Below are 22,133 nucleotides of genomic sequence, written 5' to 3'. Positions count from 1 at the left end.
GGTGTATTCAGAGAAATTATCCTGAAAGAATTCCCATCACTCAGTTTCCTTACACTTTTTTTTTCTAGGATTTCTTTTTCTTTTTCTTTCTCTTCCCTCCTTTCTTCGTATCTTTCCTTTCTTATTTTTAAAATAAAATTATATATAAAGTATACAAAGTGATGTTTTGATACACATAGAGTGCATCACACTGAATACTACAGTCACACTAATTAGCACATCCATTGCTTTACATCGTTACCTTTTCTTGTGGTGGCAAGTCTTAAGATCTATTGTCTTAGCAAATTTTAACCATATGATAAAATATTATTCCCATCCCCATACTTCACATTAGATCTCTAGAACTTATTCATACTTGTAACAGAAATTTTATATCCTTTGACAAACGTCTCTCCATTTCCTTCTCTCCCTGCCCCTTGGTAACCACCAATCTACTCTTTGCTTCTGTGAATTTGACTTTTTAAGGTTTCACACATAATGTGAAATTATGCAATATTTTTCTTTCTGTGTCTGGCTTATTTTACTTAGATGAATGCCATTTTCGTTAATTAGACTTCCCAAGTGCCTTTGAACTCTTTCACCCTCACTCTACTCCCAATGCTGAACACCTTTCACAACATACTCTCCTGGGACATGGACCATAGGGCCCCAGGATCCAGGTGCCTAATAATGGCACTAACTCTTGTGAGTAGTGTGGAGGGAAGGGACTAGTGGAGTCAGGGTCCATAAAATCAGCCTCCGCAGCTCCTGTAGAAAACAGCAAGGAATAGCAGCAGTACAGCCTTCTGAATTTGGTGAGTCTCAAGGTGGGGCCAAGGAAATTATGAGGAAGAGGATGCTGATGAGTGGAGGGGGAATCCAGGAGCCTGGTGTGAAAAGGATATAGAACTCTTTCAATAAGGCCTAGTGTAGTAGATGAAATCCTTGCCACAGTACTTAGGTTCTGGTACAAGCGTTACTGACCTATGGCTGTGATTTCCTTCAGAGCTGAGGCTAAGTCATTTCATGGCTTGTAGACTCAAAACTTCTGTAGGCTCAAAGACTCCTAACTATATCATAGCTATGAGGTCAAGGCTCTGTGCCTAGCTAGGTCATAATCTTCCTTTCTTCCCTAAATTCATCTATGAACCTAGGTGACTGCTTCTTCTAGGCAATCATAGCTGGGCTCAAATCTTCCATTGCCATTTTGGTTAGTTCAGAATCTGTCTGACTTTTCCAGACTGTTAATGACTCATGGTCAGAGACCATGTTTTGCTCATTGACACCTAGAATGAATAACCACAATGACCACTCCTTTGTGAATATCAGTCTAGGAGCATGAATTGATGGAGTTGGCATACTGAAGATCGAAAACAATGCCCCAGATGGTCAACAATTCTTCATTTCTCAGATTAGGAGGCCTCAATTTCACTAAGGAAAATTCAGAGGGAGGAAAAATCATTCCAGCTATTAAGGAATTACAAGGTAACTATGAAACAAAGCTGAAAATATATTATTACCTGGAAGAATCTATCAGTGCTACTGGAAGTCCAAAAGAACATATGTCTTCCTGTATTCGTTAAAAAATCTGGGAGGCATTCCTGACTGCAGCCTTTCTCTGTCTCCTTAATCTTTCTTACACTGAATTTTCTTGTAGCCCTCCTCACCCCTCAAAATTACTCTTTCTTCTCCGTTTACATGGTTATTACTTTTGTTCAGATCTTAATCACTTTTCCTTTGAACTATTTGGGACTCTCCAAAAAGCCTCCCTACCTTCTGTGATTCCCCTTTGACCTGTCTGCTATGGTCTCAGTGTTTGTGTCCTCGGAAAATTCATATGTTGAAATCCTAACCTCCCTCCCACCTCCAAGATGATGGTATTAGAAAGTGGAAACTTTGTGAGATAATTAAATTATGAGGGCTTATGGTTGAGACTGATACCTGTATAAAAGAGATGGTAGAGAGCTAGCTAGCCCCTTTCACCATGTCAGGACACAATGAGAAGGTGCCACCTCTGAACTAAGAAATGAGCTCTAGCCAGACACGGAATCTGCTGGCACTTTGATCTTATACTTCTTAGCTTACAGAACTACAGGATTTGAATGTTTGTTGTTTATAAGCCACCCAGTTTATGGTATTTTGTTTTAGCGGTTAAAGTGGTCTAAGACACCATCTATTGCATATCACGTTCCTTTTCAAATATTCTGTGATTTCCTACAATGTATGTGACAATGCCTACCATCAGACAGACTTCTAAGGATCCTCTCAAGGCTGCCACTGCTTCCCTTTGAACATCTTTTGATACTCTACTCTCCCGCCTCCTTTTCCCCAAAGAACTTGGGATGCAGTAGCCCCTAATGCCTCATTACTAGCCATTACTTAACATCCATGAAGGCAGGTTTTTTTGTTCTTACCTTTGCCTAAAAGGACAGTCTTTATTCTCCCCCACGAAATGTTACCTCATTTTTTTTTGTCCTTTGATGCTCTTAGCTTGTTGCATCTTTTGACCTAACAGAACTTCAGAATATGACAGCCCCTTCCCCTCCCACAATAACACCTAAAGTTACGTATCATTTATTCTATTTCATTTGTGAGAAAACTGGGCAATATGGAATTGAAATAGCTTTTAGGTTTACACGATCAGTATAAGAGCCAGAATTGTCATTTGTTTCTGCTTGAGGCTAACTTTTAAACCACATTACACTGCTTCATTATGTGAAATATTGTCTCCTTATTTTATGATTGTCATTATTAGAGCCACAACTGTACTGCATTATAAATGTTTGCAAGTCAATTTTCTCTATTAATTAGGTAAGCTCTCAAAAGATAATGGTTTTTGCTTGATCTATGCAATGTACTGCTGTCTTTAGCATTCTGACAAGGAACTAAGAAAACACTATTTTCTCACTTGTTCAAATAGATTAAGCCATTCAGAGTAGCTATACTTGAGATTATTGGAAAAGAGAAGGCTTTACAGATAAGGTGAATTAGTTCAATCTGATTTCTCAAATTCACACTGAGGGTCATTTGCCTAATCAGATATTGAAATGCAGGGCAGAACTGATACATAATTGTGCCTATTCCAGTTTTAACTCCTGAATTCTTGGTTTGTTTTAAAGCCCTACAATGGGTAAATTTTTTTTAATAATGTATATTGTATAATTTATGTTTAGAAAGTCTGGAATATTCAAGGTGAAAGTTCTTGGATTAAATAAATACTTACATTATCTTCTCTGGCAGCTAAAGTCTTCTAATGTCTTCTCATGCGCACCTCAGTCCTCTTACAGAAGACCTGTCAAATGGGACAGGGGTGAAAGATCAGTCATTGTAGCTAAGCTGACCACACACTTCCTAATCTTCCTCTCTTTTTCCTTTTTTTCCTGAGACGGAGTCTCATTTTGTTGCCAGGCTGGAGTGCAGTGGCGTGATCTCGGCTCACTGCAACCTCCGCCCCCCAGGTCTGGTTCAAGCAATTCTGTCTCAGCCTCCCAAGTAGCTGGGATTACAGGCATGCACCACCACACCCAGCTAATTTTTGTATTTTTAATAGAGACGAGGTTTCATCATGTTGGCCAGGCTGGTCTTGAACTCCTGACCTCATGATCTGCCTCCCTTGGCCTCCCAAAGCTAGGCTCCCTCTCTTATCCTGCAATGACTCCCTGGCTACATTCTGCCTCTTTGACTGTGACAGTCATTGCTGTTACCCTTCTTAGTATTTGGCCTCTTTCTCTTTGTTTAGTAGTCAGGGAAAACAAATGATACCCCACAAAAGAAACAGCTGTAATCAAAGTAGATGAGTTTACAGAATGTAGATTACATATGCTAAGGATAATTGGATCCTGGTCACAAGGAAGAATAGGTAATTTTACTTACCAGGTAAGTGGGTTCTTGCATATATTTACTTGCCTAAAACTCACTCTCTGACTTCTATTCCATCTTTGGTGAACTTCAGCTCATTTGATTACAGCAGGTCCTCATGTAACATCATTTCACAGAACGTTGTGTCATTATAACACTGACAAGGAAAAAAAATGGATTTCAGGCGGGGGCCACCGTCTGTGTGGTGTTTGCATGTTCTCTCCATGTCTGCCTGAGTTTTTTCCAGGTACTCTAGTTTCCTTCTACATCCCAACGATGTACTGTTTAAGTCTAAATTGTCCCAGTGTGACTGAGTGGTTGTGTGTGTGAGTGCTCCCTGTAATGCAATGGCATCCTGGTTCCCTGAGCTTTTGGGAACCAACCCAAAGCTGCTGGGATAAGCTTGGCCCACCTGTAACCTTGAACTGGAATAAGTGGGTTGAGAAATGAATGAATGAATGAAAATCACTGTAAAGTAAATATTAGTAAAGTGTACTGAAATCATATAAACGCACAACAATAAATGATACTTGTGATTGCTGGTTTTTAAACTGCGTGGTGGTAGAAGATTCTTCTTACAATTTTCCCTTATCTCTATTTTATTACCTGTAACATTAGGATAACAATATTAATTACTCCTTAGTATTTTTTAAAAGGATGAAATGAGATAATGAATATAAAACATTGTGGCTGGCATATGATACCTACTTGGTTAAATATAAGGGAGGATGATGACAGTGATTTTAAAAACTTTATTGGGACAGATACAGGGCCTCAGTGGAAACCCACACTCTGCTACATCTAGAACGTACTTTTTATGTTTCTGTACTTCTCTACTACATTTTAAGGTACCCTGGGTCTCCAGATTGATCAGGAAGCTTTACATGGCATCTCCCAGCAATGACTCCACTGCCCCAGTCTCTGAATTCCTCCTCATCTGCTTCCCCAACTTCCAGAGCTGGCAGCACTGGTTGTCTCTGCCCCTCAGCCTTCTCTTCCTCCTGGCCATGGGAGCTAACACCACCCTCCTGATCACCATCCAGCTGGAGGCCTCTCTGCACCAGCCCCTGTACTACCTGCTCAGCCTCCTCTCCCTGCTGGACATCGTGCTCTGCCTCACCGTCATCCCCAAGGTCCTGGCCATCTTCTGGTTTGACCTCAGGTCGATCAGCTTCCCAGCCTGCTTCCTCCAGATGTTCATCATGAACAGTTTTTTGACCATGGAGTCCTGCACGTTCATGGTCATGGCCTATGACCGTTATGTGGCCATCTGCCATCCATTGAGATACCCGTCTATCATCACTGACCAGTTTGTGGCTAGGGCCGTGGTCTTTGTTATAGCCCGGAATGCCTTTGTTTCTCTTCCTGTTCCCATGCTTTCTGCCAGGCTCAGATACTGTGCAGGAAACATAATCAAGAACTGCATCTGCACTAACCTGTCTGTGTCCAAACTCTCTTGTGATGACATCACTTTCAATCAGCTCTACCAGTTTGTGGCAGGCTGGACTCTGTTGGGCTCTGATCTTATCCTTATTGTTATCTCCTATTCTTTTATATTGAAAGTTGTGCTAAGGATCAAGGCCGAGGGTGCTGTGGCCAAGGCCTTGAGCACGTGTGGTTCCCACTTCATCCTCATCCTCTTCTTCAGCACAGTCCTGCTGGTTCTGGTCATCACTAACCTGGCCAGGAAGAGAATTCCTCCAGATGTCCCCATCCTGCTCAACATCCTGCACCACCTCATTCCCCCAGCTCTGAACCCCATTGTTTATGGTGTGAGAACCAAGGAGATCAAGCAGGGAATCCAAAACCTGCTGAAGAGGTTGTAAGAATAAAAAGGATTAGATCCACCTTTAGAGTTGTTAATTGTTAATGAAAATTGGGAAATAGGGAATTATTTTTATGTTGGACAGGAAATTTCACTTTAAATCCTGCCTGAGTTCGGATTCTTCTGTTCTCAATATCTCAGGCAACAATGAACACATTTATTTGTGAATCTTTGTTTTCTGTTGCTTGAAAGGAAACCTCCCTTTTCTGGATTCTATGGTTACTTTGGAATTTTTCCTAATCTAATCTGCAACAAAGAATCTTGCCAAGACTTTGACAAATGGAGCTGTATTAGAATGGAAGTGTTTGACCACTAAAGAAACAAACTTTATATAATGCCCTTAAAAAGATCAGCCTGTCTTCTGATTTGCAAATGACACTGATTCCTTCCCTGTCTCTGATTCAGCCTGGCAGACGGCTACCTGGCTTGGGTGCGATGAAGGCATGGCTTGGGTTAAGTCCAGATGTCCACCCTGGAACAACTTGGGGTTGAGTGCCTTGCCCTGAATACCCCGACTCTCTTCCATGGCACCTGAGGCAGATGTGCTATTCACTGGCTCCTAAAATTCTCCTAGACCCAATTAAGATATTCAGTCTGTACCACCTCTCTGAGGGCAGCGTTTTCTATTCTTTCTCTCTACTTAGATTTTCTTTCTTCAGTTTTTGGTTTGTAAATGAGGTTGATAAAGTTTTAGGATTTTTAGGTTGGGGAGGAGTTGTACTGTTTGAAGTGCTGTATGTTCTTTTCTTCATCATCTTCATCTTCATGTCGTTATAATCCTAGTTCCTATCTCACCTTGAAGTCCCCGTCCTAGGCACAAATGAGCCATCCTGTTCATTCCCTCTGATGCTGTTTGCTGCATCCTCCCTCCTGAGCTGTGGCTGGCAAAGCTGCCAACAGTTTCCCAGACATGAAAGTTCTAGGTTTGTTTTTCACAGAATAGTGTATTCTACTATTTTGGCATTTCCTTCTTAATGATGCCACACAGTTCAGTATCTCCAAGGAATATAAACAGTCTTAATCTGTCTCTTTTGGGGATGCAAATTCAGATTTCAAGTCCATCATTTGTCCAGGCATTGTTTGACAACTGTCCCAATTGGACTATTCTACTTCCATTTGTACTGAAGCTTATCTTTGCTGAATGACTTGCATTAAAATAAATATCTCTACAGTGTTTAAAATATTTAATATGTTACAGCATTTTTTATTACAGACCTCCTATATTCTAGCCCTAACATACTTTTGACTTATCTTAAACTCTGTTTTCTCTGCCACTGTAGCCAAAATGAGCTGCTCATTATTTCTTGAAAATTACTTATTCCCATTTTGCTCTCTCTCTTCAATCATTTGATGCTTCTCACATCAGCCTTCTTTTACCATTATCACCATTTGCCAAACCCCATCTTTCCTACCAGGTTTTTTAATTTTTTATTTTTTTTATTATATTTTAAGTTTTAGGGTACATGTGCACAATGTGCAGGTTTGTTACATATGTATACATGTGCTATGTTGGCGTGCTGCACCCATTAACTCGTCATTTAACATTAGCTATATCTCCTAATGCTATCCCTCCCCACTCCCCCCAACCCACAACAGTCCCCGGTGTGTGATGTTCCCCTTCCTGTGTCCATGTGTTCTCATTGTTCAACTCCCACCTATGAGTGAGAAAATGCGGTGTTTGGTTTTTTGTCCTTGCGATAGTTTGCTGAGAATGATGGTTTCCAGCTTCATCCATGTCCCTACAAAGGACATGAACTCATCATTTTTTATGGCTGCATAGTATTCCACGGTGTATATGTGCCACATTTTCTTAATCCAGTCTACCATTGTTGGACATTTGGCTTGGTTCCAAGTCTTTGCTATTGTGAATAGTGCCGCAATAAACATACATGTGCATGTGTCTTTATAGCAGCATGATTTATACTCCTTTGAGTATGTACCCAGTAATGGGATGGCTGGGTCAAATGGTATTTCTAGTTCTAGATCCCTGAGGAATCGCCACACTGACTTCCACAATGGTTGAACTAGTTTACAGTCCCACCAACGGTGTAAAAGTGTTCCTATTTCTCCACATCCTCTCCAGCACCTGTTGTTTCCTTCCTACCAGGTTGAATTCAAATGCCATCTCCCACAGTAGGTCTTCCTTCCCTGATCCTCCCGACTGGAATCATTATTCTTGCATCTTGTGTGGCTGTATTTCTTTCTCTGACACTGTCATAAGCTTCTTTTAGGTTGAGAGTATTTTATTCATCTTTAAAATTCTGCATGGCTACTTTTACTGTCTCTTATACATACAGATAAATTTCAAATAAAAATGTGTTGAACAAAATCTGTAGAACATTTTATAAGTGATCTCTCATCTCTCATTTTCTTTAACAACTACTTGGAAACAACAATAAAATCTTATACTATTATATGTCCTTATAGTACCTAACAGAGAGCCTTATTTTTAGCCAGCACAAAATGAACCTCTATATAGTGAAGACCATTAGGATTGAGACAGTCTGGACAACTGGAATTTTATTCTCAGATAAAATAATTTGGCGAAATTTGTGTACTCCGATTTTGTGAACTTTGGTTAAACTCATAAATTCTGGCTTAATTACCTTGAAAATGGTGTTAATTTATTTTTTATTGTTTTTTCAAAGAGTGAATTAATAAAAGTTTTTGTACAGTAAGTATATACACATTAAATTATATACACATTGAATGATTTATCATTATTATTATTTCCCCAAGCATGCTGCTTCCCCTGCTGCCCTCTGAATAATAGGCTGACCGTTATTGCACACCTTATTTACCTTGGGGCGTAAGGTATCCACGGAATTGGAGTCCTCCTCTTTCCCTCTAGTTATTTTTGTCACTAGTTTATTTTCTTGAGAAGTTCTCTTGCTTACGTGAGGGTTATCATGTAGGAACTCCAAACTATTGCGTGCCCCATAAGACCTTTAGTTGAACATAGCCTATTTCTATCCATTTCAGTCTGGGTGCACCACGAGGCTCTCCACAAGCATCCCTTCGGAAACACGTAGGGACAGCCATTGAAGATATGTGGCTATAATACCACTCCAGTGCTCACATTCTTTAAGGCTACCAGGCTTCCAATGCCACTTGCCCCTCCAAATTGTACCAACAATCCCATCTTGTATGTTTGAGAGAGCATGACACAGTAATCATAAAATAGGAAACTGTTTTCACCATGTCCAAGCAGCTGTCTTGGTAAATTATCTTCGTAATTCATGACCACACAGTGTGCAGAGTCTTGACTGCTTTGCAATCCCTGCTCAAAGCAGTGTTAAGAATCCTCACTCTCAGTTTACCTATAAAATAGCAAATGAAACAAACAGAGTCCATAAATGCTGTATTACATATTTTCTCCAGAGTGTCCTACTGGGTTCTTATTTTAGTCCAACTTTTCTTCTTGGGGTAGAATAACTTCTGCAACTTCTCTCAAAATCAGGTGTCACTTGGCACTTCACCTGAGAAAAACTGTTCGGTTATTACTCACTGCTTCTGAAATATTTTCAATAGAAAAGAGTGATAGTCCCTTTCCTTGGTGTTATCACTTTTGTCTGCCGCTCTCCCTTCTATCATAATTTCCCCTTTTTTTGCTTTATTATCCTTCCTAATTTAGACTCTTTCTAAGTGAGGGCCTCTGATTCAGGCACACAGACAATACATAAATCAAACTGTAGCAGGAGTCTCCCTGGGATCTTTTCTTTTCTCTAGGAAGAGGTGGTAGGGTTGGAAGGGTAACAGGTAGTGTGTGATGAAACCATCTCTATCCTCAGGCATTATTTATGGTCAGTCATAGCTTGGCCAGAGGAGGTGAGCTGATACCCAACCCAAAGTTTCCTTTGGAAGACAGAGAGAGAAGTTCAAAGTGACATAGGTAAAATCTCACCCAGTTATGCACCATTGTCTGCAACACAATTGTCATCCCACCATCTCATTCTTGGAGCCCAGACTTGTGAGGTGAGACAGAGGATTGTGTCTCAGCATCCTCTCCAGTTTCCTCACTCCTATTGCTGGTACCAAGAGGCTTTCCAAGGCATTTTTCCTTCACTGTCGTACACATTTGGACAAATCTTATACCTGTCCAGTGAGTGAGTTGCATTTTCATGCTCTTATCATTAATAACAAATATTCCACTTGCCCATTCCAATTTTGAAGCCATTGTGATGTAGGTAATAGGGAAACGATATGTCTGTAATATGTTAGGCTTTATAGCCCATTTTTGTATACTGCTATAATAAAATGACCCCGGTTTATGGATATTGTGTAATTCTCATTTAAACATAATTTTCCTAAGAGTATACCTAAAGTCTGAAATGAAGCTCTCTCTCTCCTAAGTCTGGAAATATTTGTTTTTCAAGTATATAAGATTTTAATTTTTATTTGTAATGCCTCAAGTCTCCGTGATGTTTCCTCAATTTTCTTCCTGTTAATCACTATCCCAATATTGGATTTTATCTTCTGTGTTTTCTACCCATGCCTCCCTGAAGAATAGGCCTATGCTCTAGGTTCAGATGCCTAAAATAGCCTTAGCCCTGGTGGGCTGTGGGGAGGGAAGTGGCAGAGTGGAGCTTAGGACAGGAAAATAGCTTCTGGAACCTCAGAGGGGGTAGGTCTGATGGTGCATTAAACAGTCACAAATAGTAATTACAGTACAGCATCCTTGAGCTGCTAGGTCTGCTTTGGAACTAGGAAAATAATGAGCATGAGAGTCATGTAGGGACCCAGGTGTTCCATATAAGCAGGAAGCATTCATTCTTCTGGTAGAAATGAAGCAAGTCTGGGGTTGAAGATTCAGATTCTGCCAATATTGCCAATATCCCAAAATCTGCTGTAGCCCTGCTTTCCCATGGGGGCAAAGTTTTTTAATGTGAGCTGTACATTACCCATTTAAACAGAACTGAGATTTCCAGAGTGAAGGTTCTTGAATTCGTTCATTATTGTCTATGACAGCTGTAGACCAGGAGACTCAGTGAGTTTATGTTATCAACTATAATTCACCCCTCCTAGAGAAGATTGCCATGGAAGCATCAGAAAAGATAGGGCCATTAATCTCAGCTACCTTGATTTCTCCCTCCTGGGCTTCCCATCTCATCCTGCCTTGCTCTCAGTGCTCTTTCCTGCTTCTCTGTCTGGGATGGAAAACCTTTTCCATTGCTCAAGCCACTATACTCCTCAGAAAACTTCAGACTGGGCATGCGGTTAATTTTTATCTTTTGTTCATTGCCCCAGCAAAAAGAATATAATAACCAACTGGAAACAAAGCCAATGTCTCTAGAGAAATAGACTTATTTCTTTGGAATCTGGCCACAAATAAGTTTGTATAGTCTGACTATTTGGATGTATACCTGAAGCTGTAGTTGTTTCTAATTCCAATTCTACCTTTTGTCATCCTTTGTTAACAACATCTAGTTGTAGTTTCCAAATACATCTTATGTGAAAGAATGGTGCTTTTATTACCACATTTGGAGGAATCTAGAAATTTTGGAGTTCTTTACTGAATAGCCACATTGGTTCTAAAAAAAAAAAAAAACTTCACTGGTTTAAGGTAGGAGTACAGGAAGAGTAATATCTACCCTAAGACAAACAGGCTGGGCTACAGGTTACTGGAAAGTCCTAATCCCTGGTAGAGATTCTGTGAGGAGCTAAGCTGGGAACTTTGGATGTGTTGATTATCTTTGTTCTTAACGAGGTCTTCCCATTATGAAATCTGAAAGACCAGTCTACTAAGAAATCTCTGAAGGATTTTTGTTGCTATACTATTCAGCCACAAAATATTTGGTACATGTAATATATACACACATATATATACACACACATACATATATGTGTATATATTACATGTACCAAATTTTCTTTCCCCATTCATCTGTTGATAACATTAGGTTGACTCCATATGTTGCTATTGCAAATAGTGCCGCAATAAACATGGGAGTATAGATATCTCTTTGACATACTGATTTAATAGGGAAACAAAATCCTGTCATGTGCTACAGTATGGATGAGCCTGGAGGACACTATATTAAGTGAAATATTAAGACAAAAAGACAAATACCACATGATCTCACTCAAATGAAGAATATGAAAAAGTTTTCTATAAAGTCTTTGAGAGTAGAATGGTGGTTACCAGAGTCTGGTAGGTGGGAGGGAGGGATTGAGAGATGTTGGTCAAAAGATAAATAATTACAGTTAGATTAGAGGAGGCTGTTCAAGAGATCTGTTGCACAGCATGGTGACTATAGTTAATGATGACATATTGTATTCTTGAAAAATGAAAAGATAGTGAACGTTTAGTGGTGTTCTCACCACAAAAATGATAGTTATGTGAGGTAGTGCATATGCTAATTAGCTAGATTTAACTATTCCACATTGTATATATACTTTAAAACATGTTGTACACAACAAACACATGAAATTTAATCTGTCAATTAAAAACATAATAAAAGAAATCTTCAAAGGAACCTTGATGGGTAGTATTGAAAAAGACAATGAAAACTGTAATTTTGAGCTGACCCAGAAATCAAACCAAACTAAACAAGTTCCTGTATCCTGTCCAAGTCAAGAGTCATGGTGCCATGTGACCATCACCAAGATTAAACTTATATCCTAAGGAAAATAAAAGGAGGTGTGTTTAGTTTCCCATAACTCTAGACCTCTGCTGTTCAATACAGTAGTTAAGAGCCATATGAACCCTTGAGATGTGGCCAGTTCAAATTGCAACACGCTAATAAGTGTAAAGTGCACATCTGATTTTGAAGACTTAGTGCAAAAAGAATGAATAATACAAAATAGCTCTTCCACACTTTAAAATATTGGTTACATGTTAAAGTGGTCGTCAGCAAAGTCTGAGTCCTGTTCTCTCACTCTCCTACCTGCACAGCAGGAGTTTCACCACTCACTCCACCTTCTCCACCAACTACTGGTCCCTGGGCTGCGTCCAGCGGCCCAGCTATGGCACCCGGCCAGTCAGCAGTGTGGCCAGCGTCTGTGCAGGCACCAGGGCCTCAGGTTCCCGGATCTCCATGTTCTGGTCCACCAGCTTCCAGGTGGCTTGGAGTCCGGGCGCCTGGCTGCAGGGATGGTCGGGGGTCTGGCAGGAATGGGAGGCATCCAGAATGAGAAGGAGACCATGCAAAGCCTGAACAACTGCCTGGTCTCCTACCTGGACAGAGTGAGGAGCCTGGAGACTGAGAACTAGAAGCTGGAGAGCAAAATCTGGGAGCACCTGGAGAGGAAGGGACCCCAGGTAGACTGGGGACATTACTTCAAGACCTTTGAGGATCAGAGGGCTCAGATCTTCACAAATACTGTGGACAATGCCCGCATCATTCTGCAAATCGACAATGCCCGTCTTGCTGCTGATGACTTTAGAATCAAGTATGAGACAGAACTGGCCATGCGCCAGTCTGTGAAAAGCGAAATCCATGGGCTCCACAAGGTCATTGATGACACCAATGTCACTCGGCTGCAGCTGGAGACAGAGATCGAGGCTCTCAAGGAGGAGTTGCTCTTCATGAAGAACCATGAAGAGGAAGTAAAAGGCCTACAAGCTCAGATTGCCAGCTCTGGGTTGACCATGGAGATAGATGCCCCCAAATCTCAGGACCATGCCAAGATCATGGCAGACATCAGGAACAATACGACGAGCTGGCTGGGAAGAACCAAGAGAAGCTGGACAAGTACTGGTCTCAGCAGATTGAGGAGAGCACCACAGTGGTTACATGCAGTCCGCCAAGGTCGGAGCTGCTGAGATGACACTCATGGAGCTGAGATGTACAGTCCAGTCTTTGGAGATAGACCTGGACTGGATGAGAAATCTGAAGGCCAGCTTAGAGAACAGCCTGAGGGAGGTGGAGGCCTGCTATGCCCTGCAGATGGAGCAGCTCAATGGGATCCTGCTGCACCTGGAGTCGGAGCTGGCAGAGACCTAAGCAGACAGGCAGCGCCAAGCCCACGAGTAGGAAGCCCTGCTGAACATCAAGGTCAAGCTGGAGGCTGAGATCGCCACCTACTGCAGCCTGCTGGAAGACGGCGAAGATTTCAATCTTGGTTGTTGCCTTGGACAGCCCCCAACTCCATGCAAACCATTCAAAAGACTGCCACCCGCCACAGAGTGGACAGCAAAGTGGTGTCTGAGACCAATGACACCAAAGTTCTGAGACATTAAGCCAGCAGAGGCAGAGTACCCTTTAGGGAGCAGGAGGCCAATAAAAAGTTCAGAAGTTAAAAAAAAATGTTGGTTACATGTTAAAGTGATAATACTTTAGATATGCTGAGTAAAATAACATATTAAATTCATTTTTACATGTTTTCTTTTACTTTTTAAAGATGGCTACTAAAAATTTAAAATGACATGTGGTTTGCATTATGTTAATATTTATCTTATAGTCATTATAGGGCTGCTATAGAGTGTAGGAAAAGTTACATTAGGCAAAATGGAAGGGCCAATTTGTATCTTCCAACCTATAAATATACATTCTTATATTTACACTTAATTCTCACCTTTGAGAAACAGGTTTTTACATTCTCAGAAAAGAGAGGAAAGCTGAGTCTAGGAGGGTCCAACACTCATTAGGAAAACTGCCATTGTTGATGAAAAAAATGGGTGAGGGTGGACTTCCTCAGAGTGTTAAAGAAAGCGTATCATCTTTCTAGAGATGGCTGCATTTGCTTTTTAACAGGTCTCCCACCATCTACGCTTGACTTCTTCTCATCCATTCTCATAGGATATTTTGCTAATGAGATTTTGATCATGTCTCAATCCTCTGCTTAAAATTCTTCATGGTGTTCCACGGCCTTTTGACATGGCCTAAAAGACCCAGCATGCTCCAGTTCCTGCCTAAACTCTAGGCTCAGTTCCTGAGTACTAAAATCTCAAATTTTAACAATCCTTTCAGGTCTTTGAAAATACCAGGGTCCCTTTCCTCCTGCTTCACAAGTTTGTATCCTCAGCCTATCCCCACACCTCCCTTCACTTTTAACCAATTCTTATGGGCACTAACTTGAATAGGGAGGGCTTTCCTGAACTTCCCAGACTGGGAAGGTCCTATGTACTTAATATATGTCATCCCATGACTAGTGAAAACCTTTTTATCATATAGATATTTATGAACATCTAATAGACTACCTGGAATTGGTAGATACCTAATCTACCAATCTACCATCTACTTATTTATTCCCAAGGAGATTGTGGCTACTAGGTGGAGTGGGAAGCTTCGCTCCACCTAGTGGAGAAGCTCTGTTATTTCAGTGGGAAGCTTGTTACTGGGTAACAGAGATGGGACCAAGGAAAAGATCTGCTTGGTGATGGAAAAATAAGATCGAGAAGGCCTCAGCCCATCTCATTGGGAACTTCCTGGGATGGACTGTTGGAGAAGCCCTATTTGTCCCACATGCACCATGGCAAGGGGGTTGAGGCCCTTGGGTTTGTCACAATCCTACAGAGGAGAGGCAAAATGCTCAACTCACCTGAGGCAGGCAGCATTTGTCTTTTTTCAGAAACACACTCTTGAAGCAGAGATTTGCATGCCGGAAGTTTATTGAGAAACATACAGGAGAACAATGATTGTCAGGGAGTGAGAGGAGCAAAATGAAGCAGAAGAAGAAATTAAACTATGATCTAGTTTTCTCAGATGACTCAGCTAACCCAGTGGGACCTCTCGAGCTAGGATGACTCTTCAGTGTTGTTTAAGATTGAAGAAAGGGAGACAAGATTTTGTATTCTTATATCAGCAGTCATTGGGTGTGAACTGCGTTGGAGAAGGAAAAGTAAACTATGGTGAGGGCTCTCTCTTTGGCCAAAGGGGAGTGACTTAGTTATGAACTTCCAGCAGGCGACACTCCTAGCATCTGAAAGAATGAGCACATTGAACAACAGCATCCACTAAATAATTTACTGGGGTCCAAGATTGTTCTGTGAGAATGAGAAGTCTGAGCTCACAGAGCAATGTGAAATTTCCCAGCTCACTGCATGAGGTTTTCTAGCACACTGTCAGGACATACAGGCTTACAGGTAATGACCAACATTGGACAGACACGGTCCACGTGGTTAGGTGCAGGAGCCACTCCCTGCTTGGCCTCTCTGTCCAATCACCCATCCCTGTGGGCTGTATCCTTAGCTCTGTGCCTTTCCAGCCAATCTGGGGGCTAACTTAGGCTTTGTCCAGGTTGTCTATGGGTCCTCTGGGACCTGCCAATTGGTAATAATATCCTGCTTGCCCAGTGGTGCTCACAGTCACCACCACTGCCCTGGGAAAGTATCAAGGATAAACTTTCCTTTCAGATGAAGATGACAGAAACAGTGAAAAGTTGGTGCACAGGAATTCAGCAGTGGAAAATGAGGTCAGTTTCTGGGTTTACAGTTGGGGGAAGACTATGGCCAGCTGAATTCTGCCCTTCTCAGAGCCCTTGTGACAGGGGTTATTTCTCAGCTTGTGTAGTGTGGCTCTCCCAATACCTCTGGTCTGACACTTCTTAGTAGTCTTAAGCTTATTTCCCTCTGAGTTAGAATAGTTTTTCTCTCCCGGCCTGACTCCTCAAACAAACTTTCTCCTCCTGGCTTCTACCATTTAGATGCTAGTGGACATGGAGGCTCTTCTGTGAAATGTGACCTGTCCCTCTCTCTTTAATCTCCTTGTTAACAGTGGCCTGGACTCTGTGACAGTGGGGGAAAGGGAGAGAAAAGAATATAGATGGAAAATGATTAGGGGAGGGCTGAGAGCTAACCTGTGAGCCTGCGGACACCTACCAATGTCTTTAACCCTTCATGGTCAGCCTGATGCATTCACAGGGCCATTTGGCATGGTCCTAGGTGGCATCCTCACCATATGTATTGCGCATGTAGATACAGCTGATTTGCTACCTTTACTCAAATCTTGCTGGAGCTAGTACTCATGTTTCATATCTTTGGAAAATTTTAGCTGCACAGACCTTGAGGGATGCATTTGATATCCTCTTTGACATTCAGAGACTGCTGTGCAGCCATTCTGAATAGAAAATCCTCTTCATCATTGTTCCCCACAAGCTAGGCCAGAATTTCATCATGGAGATTGAACTGGAGACTTAGGGAGTTCCTGGGGCTAAGCAGGGAGGGCTGTAGTGGAACCTTCTTGAATTTTCCAGAAAACTCTTCATGAAAATTCCCAGACCTTCCAGAGTCTGAGAATTTTCTCCCTTTCCTAGTTCTCTCTGTGTTGCAGTCTCCCTCCAGGCTGACCTGAGACTTTAAAGGGCACATCATCAAAGACAGCCCAGAGACCAGAAGGACAGTGCCCTGTGCCAGGCTTACTTTATTATCCATGTTGTGAGTGGAGCTCTGCCTCTTAATGTTTGATTTCTGTATCTTCGTCTTTTATTAGGTCATTGTCATGGACCCACTCTTTCTGTGCCCTCCCTCCCCTACTGTTTCTGTAAGTTCTTGCCTCTTCTTTTTTTCCCTATTATCATAGAGTTCAGGCCACTGTTAAGAAGGAGATTGAGGAGAGAGGGACAGATTATATCCCATAGATGGAGCCTCTCTTCCTGCTAGAAGCAGTGCAGAGTGATTACTAGGGACCAAAGAAACCCTCTTATTCCTGAACACATCCAGGATTTCACCATCTTCTCTTATGGCAGAGATTCAGCAGATCTCTTTCTGCCATGAAGCACCCAGAGCATCACTTAAGGTGAGGAATATCGAGGCTCAATCAGTGACACCCTCAAAAGACATGCTACTGTTTGCTACATGATTCCTATGCTTAAATTTAGCCTCTGCCTTATCACCTTCCTGTGATTCTCAGTCTTTTAAGACACTAGTGCACTTATTTATTTTTTAATCTAATAATATGAGTGTTTACTTATTCAGCCAACATTACTGATTACTCACTAGATTCCGGATGCTCCTGGAGCTTGCTCTGGGGCTGCTGAAATAAGTAATGCAGAGTCCCTGCTCTTTAAAGACTGACATGATGCCTGGCTTAGAGTGTGAGGTCTTAATGCAGGGACAAAGTGGTAAAGGCATTACAATAGGAAAGAAAAGGAGACATGTCATACTACCTTACAGAATTTGAGCACAACTTCACAAAAGAAAGGTTGCTTGGGTTGAATTAGATGAATAAGTACCAATTGAACAACATCTACTCTTTGGTAATTGTCCTCTGCTTTGTAGTTGAATAACTAAATACAGCTTTGCCTTTAGGTTCCTGGGAATAAAGTCCTTTCTGCTTTTCCTCTAAGAATCATAGTGGGACCTCCTGTTTACTTTAATAACAATTAATTGCAATTTATTTAAAAAATTCAAGAGCTTTAAGAGTATAAGTGTTTTTGGTTACATGGATGAATTGTATAGTGATGAAGTCTGGGCTTTTTAGTGTACCTATTATCTGAATAGTGTACATTGTGCCCAATAGGGGATTTTTTTATGCCTTATCCACCTCCCACCCTCCCCTACTCTGAGTCAGAAATTAAATTAAAATAAGTTAAAAAATTAACATTTACTAAGCACTTGCAGACTTTTACCCTAGGCTTATCTGCCAAGCAACACAAAGTAGAACCTGGTTATACTCAGTTACATGTGTCTCTGCTTCTCTGCTTATTTGTTTACTTAATTTACTTCTCTGCTTTATTTACTTACTTCTTACTTTATTTACTTTATTTACTTCTCTGCTTATTTATTTACTTATTTATTTATTTACTTATTTCAGCAGCCCCAGGGCTAGCTCCCTTTGTAGTTTGGTTTTAGCCTCACTGCTCTGCTCACACTGCTACTATTCAAGTCTTGAGTGCCTTCCACAAATGCACAGCTGTTCTCTGACTCCTTAGCTAAAAAATGAGAAATGGGCTGAAGCGTGCAACAGAAGGAGGTAGGCAAAAAAGACAATGGACTTTCTCTCTATGTGGAATGTTAAGCACTGAGAGGTGAATTTTTGTAAGATTATGAGATTCCCCTGGATGTCTCAATAAAAATGTCATTGTTATTTCAAGTTGATTCTAGAAGAAAAACAGAGAAGCCTGGGAGATATATGCCCATGTGGCATTTCAGACTTTATAGCTATCATATTCAGAGTTTTAGGGCAATATGATTGTCATCATTAATTTGTACAAAAAGAGCTCTGAGTAATCTATGGATGCATTATCCACAAGAACTAAGTCATTCTTGACTTTTTAATCTTTACACGCACATGTGCACCACCACCCCAACAGAGGAAAATACAGTTATTTCAGACTACGCCTGTCCTTTAAGACAAACATACCTACATACACATATCCAGTTTCAAGTTTTTTCTTTTAGTAAATTTCAAGGGTGAATCCCAGGGACAAAGTTGATACTTCATGTTAACATGCGGTTGTCAAAGACACTGAATTGTTTGTTATAATATCATGATGAGAGGTAAACATATCAAAAGTTTGAAAAAGAGAAGCAGAGTCATGGAGACAAAGGAGAAAAGAAAGAAGCCTGTGGTCTAATTCTCAGTCATCTTCTATTGCTAATATTAAAATAATTATAACTATAATTTGTAGACTAATCTAGATATCAAGACTTTACATATATTACTTAATTAATATTTACAATAAACTTGTAAGATTGATGTTAGTTATAAAATAAGGAAATCAAGACTGAGAGAGTTTTAGTATCCTGCCAAGGTTTTATTCCTAGAATATGAAATGGACAAAATTTAAACTAAGTCTGTCTTCCTCCACTGCTTTTATTTATCTCACTACATTGTGAAATGTTCACCATGCTATGTTATAATTATAAAGTATAATAAGATATGTTTCTTTAAAAAAACAAACCATTAAGACACTGATAGAATTTCTAGAGATAAGTCAGAAAGTTATGGATGAATAAAGGAAGATTATAAAGTGCTCTGAACACAATCAATATTCATCTGACATAGGCAATGAGTCCTTTTGAGGGGTGACAGTGGACTTTGAATTTTGAAGGACCAATTCAGATAAAGGAATTTGGAGACAGACTACACAAAAGGCATAGGTAAGCTTGGTGTATACATGTAACTGCAACAATGCAGGGATGGTTAGTAAAACATATGTAGAAATATATCAACTGTAAGACAAAAGTAATGCAAAAAAGATAACTTTTGATAACCTTTTATGCCGGTCTCAAAGTATGATTTTATTCCATGCAATAAATTCACCAAAGGATTTTAATCTTAGGAGTGATATGATGGGATCTGCATTTTATAAAAAAAACCCATGACTTCAGGGTTGAGAGTGAATTGGGAAGGTGTTTATGGCAAAGGCAGAAAGATGTTATGAAATAGTCCAGGTGAGAGAAGTTGGGTGTAAACTAAGGTAGTGATATTGGGGGTTGAGAAGAAGGAGTGGATATAAGAGGGGTTAACATAAAGTCAACACGAATTGGTGAATGAATAAAAGGGGATGAGGATTATGAGTAAAGACAGGTTCCAAGTTTTTAGATTGGATTGTGTAGGTAGCTAGGGATGTAATTAAAAATTATTGCCAAAACGTAAGTAGAACAAATTTGGGAAAAATAGGTGAATTAATCCAATGTTGAATATGTTGAGGATGTGGTGTATAGATATTCATAAAGCAAATGGAAAAATGGATTTATATTTCAGAAGGATATTTGGGTAAACAAACATAAATTTGGAAGAAATAAAAGTATATAAACAGTTAAAACCATGGGAATAAATGAAGTCAATTAAGAGATAATGTACAGAATAGGGAATACAGGAGAGGATGGATCCCTGGAATCAATGACATAATGAGATAGAGAAAATGGTGGGACCGAGGCTACAGGGGGAACAACTCTGGAGTGCCATGTCGTGGAAACTGAGGAAGACTAATTTCAAAAACAAGAGATTGATTTACAGTGGTCAGTAATACCAAGGGGCTAATAAAAATAACTCTTTGAAGTTGACAGTTCCAAAATATAAGCAACTGAATAGTAGAGTTTAAGCATCTCTCCAAAAGCAGCTTATGTTTACTCTTATCTCTAACCAAAACTAAGCTTGTATTCATTCAGACATGTGGATGTCTCACTTGTAAAGAATTATCTTCACCAAAGGAGATTTTCTTCCCTGTAGCTAACTTTATTCCCTTCGTTTGCAGTTGAAGTCACTTTATTCTTCTCATGATGATGGTTGCCCCATTTGGACAATGTGATAATGTAGCAGGAATGCAGAAATCATGACTTTGGTTTCTTTTTTCTCTTTCCTCTCCAAGCCATTGATAATGCTCCTTAGCAATTCAAGCTGGAGGCTATCCCAGCCTTCTTTTTTCCTGGTAGGGATTCCAGGTTTAGAGGAAAGCCAGCACTGGATTGCAGTGCCCCTGGGCATCCTTTACCTCCTTGCTTTAGTGGGCAATGTTACCATTCTCTTCATCATCTGGATGGACCCATCCTTGCACCAACCTATGTACCTCTTCCTGTCCATGCTAGCTGCCATCGACCTGGTTCTGGCCTCCTCCACTGCACCCAAAGCCCTTGCAGTGCTCCTGGTTCGTGCCCACGAGAGTGGGTACACCGTCTGCCTGATCCAGATGTTCTTCATCCATGCATTCTCCTCCATGGAGTCAGGGGTACTTGTGGCCATGGCTCTGGATCGCTATGTAGCCATTTGTCACCCCTTGCACCATTCCATGATCCTGCATCCAGGGGTCATAGGGCGCATCGGAATGGTGGTGCTGGTGAGGGGATTACTACTCCTCATCCCCTTCCCCATTTTGTTGGGAAAACTTATCTTCTGCCAAGCCACCATCATAGGCCATGCCTATTGTGAACATATGGCTGTTGTGAAACTTGCCTGCTCAGAAACCACAGTCAATCGAGCTTATGGGCTGACTGTGGCCTTGCTTGTGATTGGGCTGGATGTTCTGGCCATTGGTGTTTCCTATGCCCACATCCTCCAGGCAGTGCTGAAGGTACCAGGGAGTGAGGCCCAACTTAAGGCGTTTAGCACATGTGGCTCTCATATTTGTGTCATCCTGGTCCTCTATGTCCCTGGAATTTTCTCCTTCCTCACTCACCGCTTTGGTCATCATGTACCCCGTCATGTCCATGTTCTTCTGGCCACACTGTATCTCCTCATGCCACCTGTGCTCAATCCTCTTGTCTATGGAGTGAAGACTCAGCAGATCTGCCAGCGAGTGCTCACAGTGTTTACACAAAAGGATTGATCTGAACATATTCTCATTGTTTCCTTCGGAGGCTTCTTCTGTGGACCACAGCCAGGAGCCTGTGACTGGTGTAGATTACATGAATACAGACCATTTTGCAGTGAGTATTCCTTCTAGTCTTACTAGTGCCATGCTAAAGAACACCCACAGATACTTGGCTTATTGGGATGTACCTGGATATCTGGATTTGTGAATATTTTTGCCATTTTTTCTTTTGCTCTTGATTTCAACATTTCTCTACTCCTTGTGTCAGTAGGACTTGGGGATAGGAGAAATAGATGATAGCTCTGAATGTGTCATCTTTCTCGCCTTTGCCCAA

The 22,133-nt window shown here is 40.9% G+C and overlaps 2 protein-coding genes and 1 pseudogene across 4 annotated transcripts; all 3 read left to right on the top strand.

The window, feature by feature from the left end:
* Positions 1-765: 765 nt before the first annotated feature.
* LOC101140074 (olfactory receptor 56A4) lies at positions 766-19,647 on the top strand. Of its 3 annotated transcripts, none has more exons than XM_055355290.2 (3): positions 766-794; positions 1,309-1,464; positions 4,686-8,270. In XM_055355290.2, exon 3 carries the CDS (start codon positions 4,722-4,724, stop codon positions 5,661-5,663), a length of 942 nt encoding a protein of 313 aa, XP_055211265.1. In that variant the 5' UTR covers positions 766-794; positions 1,309-1,464; positions 4,686-4,721; the 3' UTR covers positions 5,664-8,270. The 3 variants fall into 3 exon arrangements, 1 of the variants encoding a protein (XP_055211265.1); XR_010135354.1 differs by lacking the exons at positions 766-794; positions 4,686-8,270 and adding exons at positions 1,144-1,189; positions 19,552-19,647; XR_010135355.1 differs by lacking the exons at positions 766-794; positions 1,309-1,464; positions 4,686-8,270 and adding exons at positions 18,390-18,516; positions 19,552-19,640.
* LOC101125626 (keratin, type I cytoskeletal 18-like) lies at positions 4,722-13,844 on the top strand (annotated as a pseudogene).
* Positions 19,648-20,770: 1,123 nt separating the features above from the next.
* LOC101139737 (olfactory receptor 52L1) lies at positions 20,771-21,863 on the top strand. Its single transcript, XM_004050573.5, has one exon. The coding sequence runs from the start codon at positions 20,825-20,827 to the stop codon at positions 21,812-21,814; it is 990 nt and encodes a 329-aa protein (XP_004050621.4). The 5' UTR covers positions 20,771-20,824; the 3' UTR covers positions 21,815-21,863.
* The last annotated feature ends 270 nt before the right edge of the window (positions 21,864-22,133 follow it).

This window comes from Gorilla gorilla, chromosome 9, assembly GCF_029281585.2.
Source record: "Gorilla gorilla gorilla isolate KB3781 chromosome 9, NHGRI_mGorGor1-v2.1_pri, whole genome shotgun sequence".
Taxonomy (NCBI): domain Eukaryota; kingdom Metazoa; phylum Chordata; class Mammalia; order Primates; family Hominidae; genus Gorilla; species Gorilla gorilla.
Note: the sequence above shows the minus strand (reverse complement) of the source record. Positions and strands in the feature narration are given on the sequence as shown.

What these genes read in the sequence shown, in the direction of transcription:
- LOC101140074 (XM_055355290.2), top strand. Translation starts at nt 4,722, where the DNA reads ATGGCATCTCCCAGCAATGACTCCACTGCCCCAGTCTCTGAATTCCTC.
- LOC101139737 (XM_004050573.5), top strand. Translation starts at nt 20,825, where the DNA reads ATGACTTTGGTTTCTTTTTTCTCTTTCCTCTCCAAGCCATTGATAATG.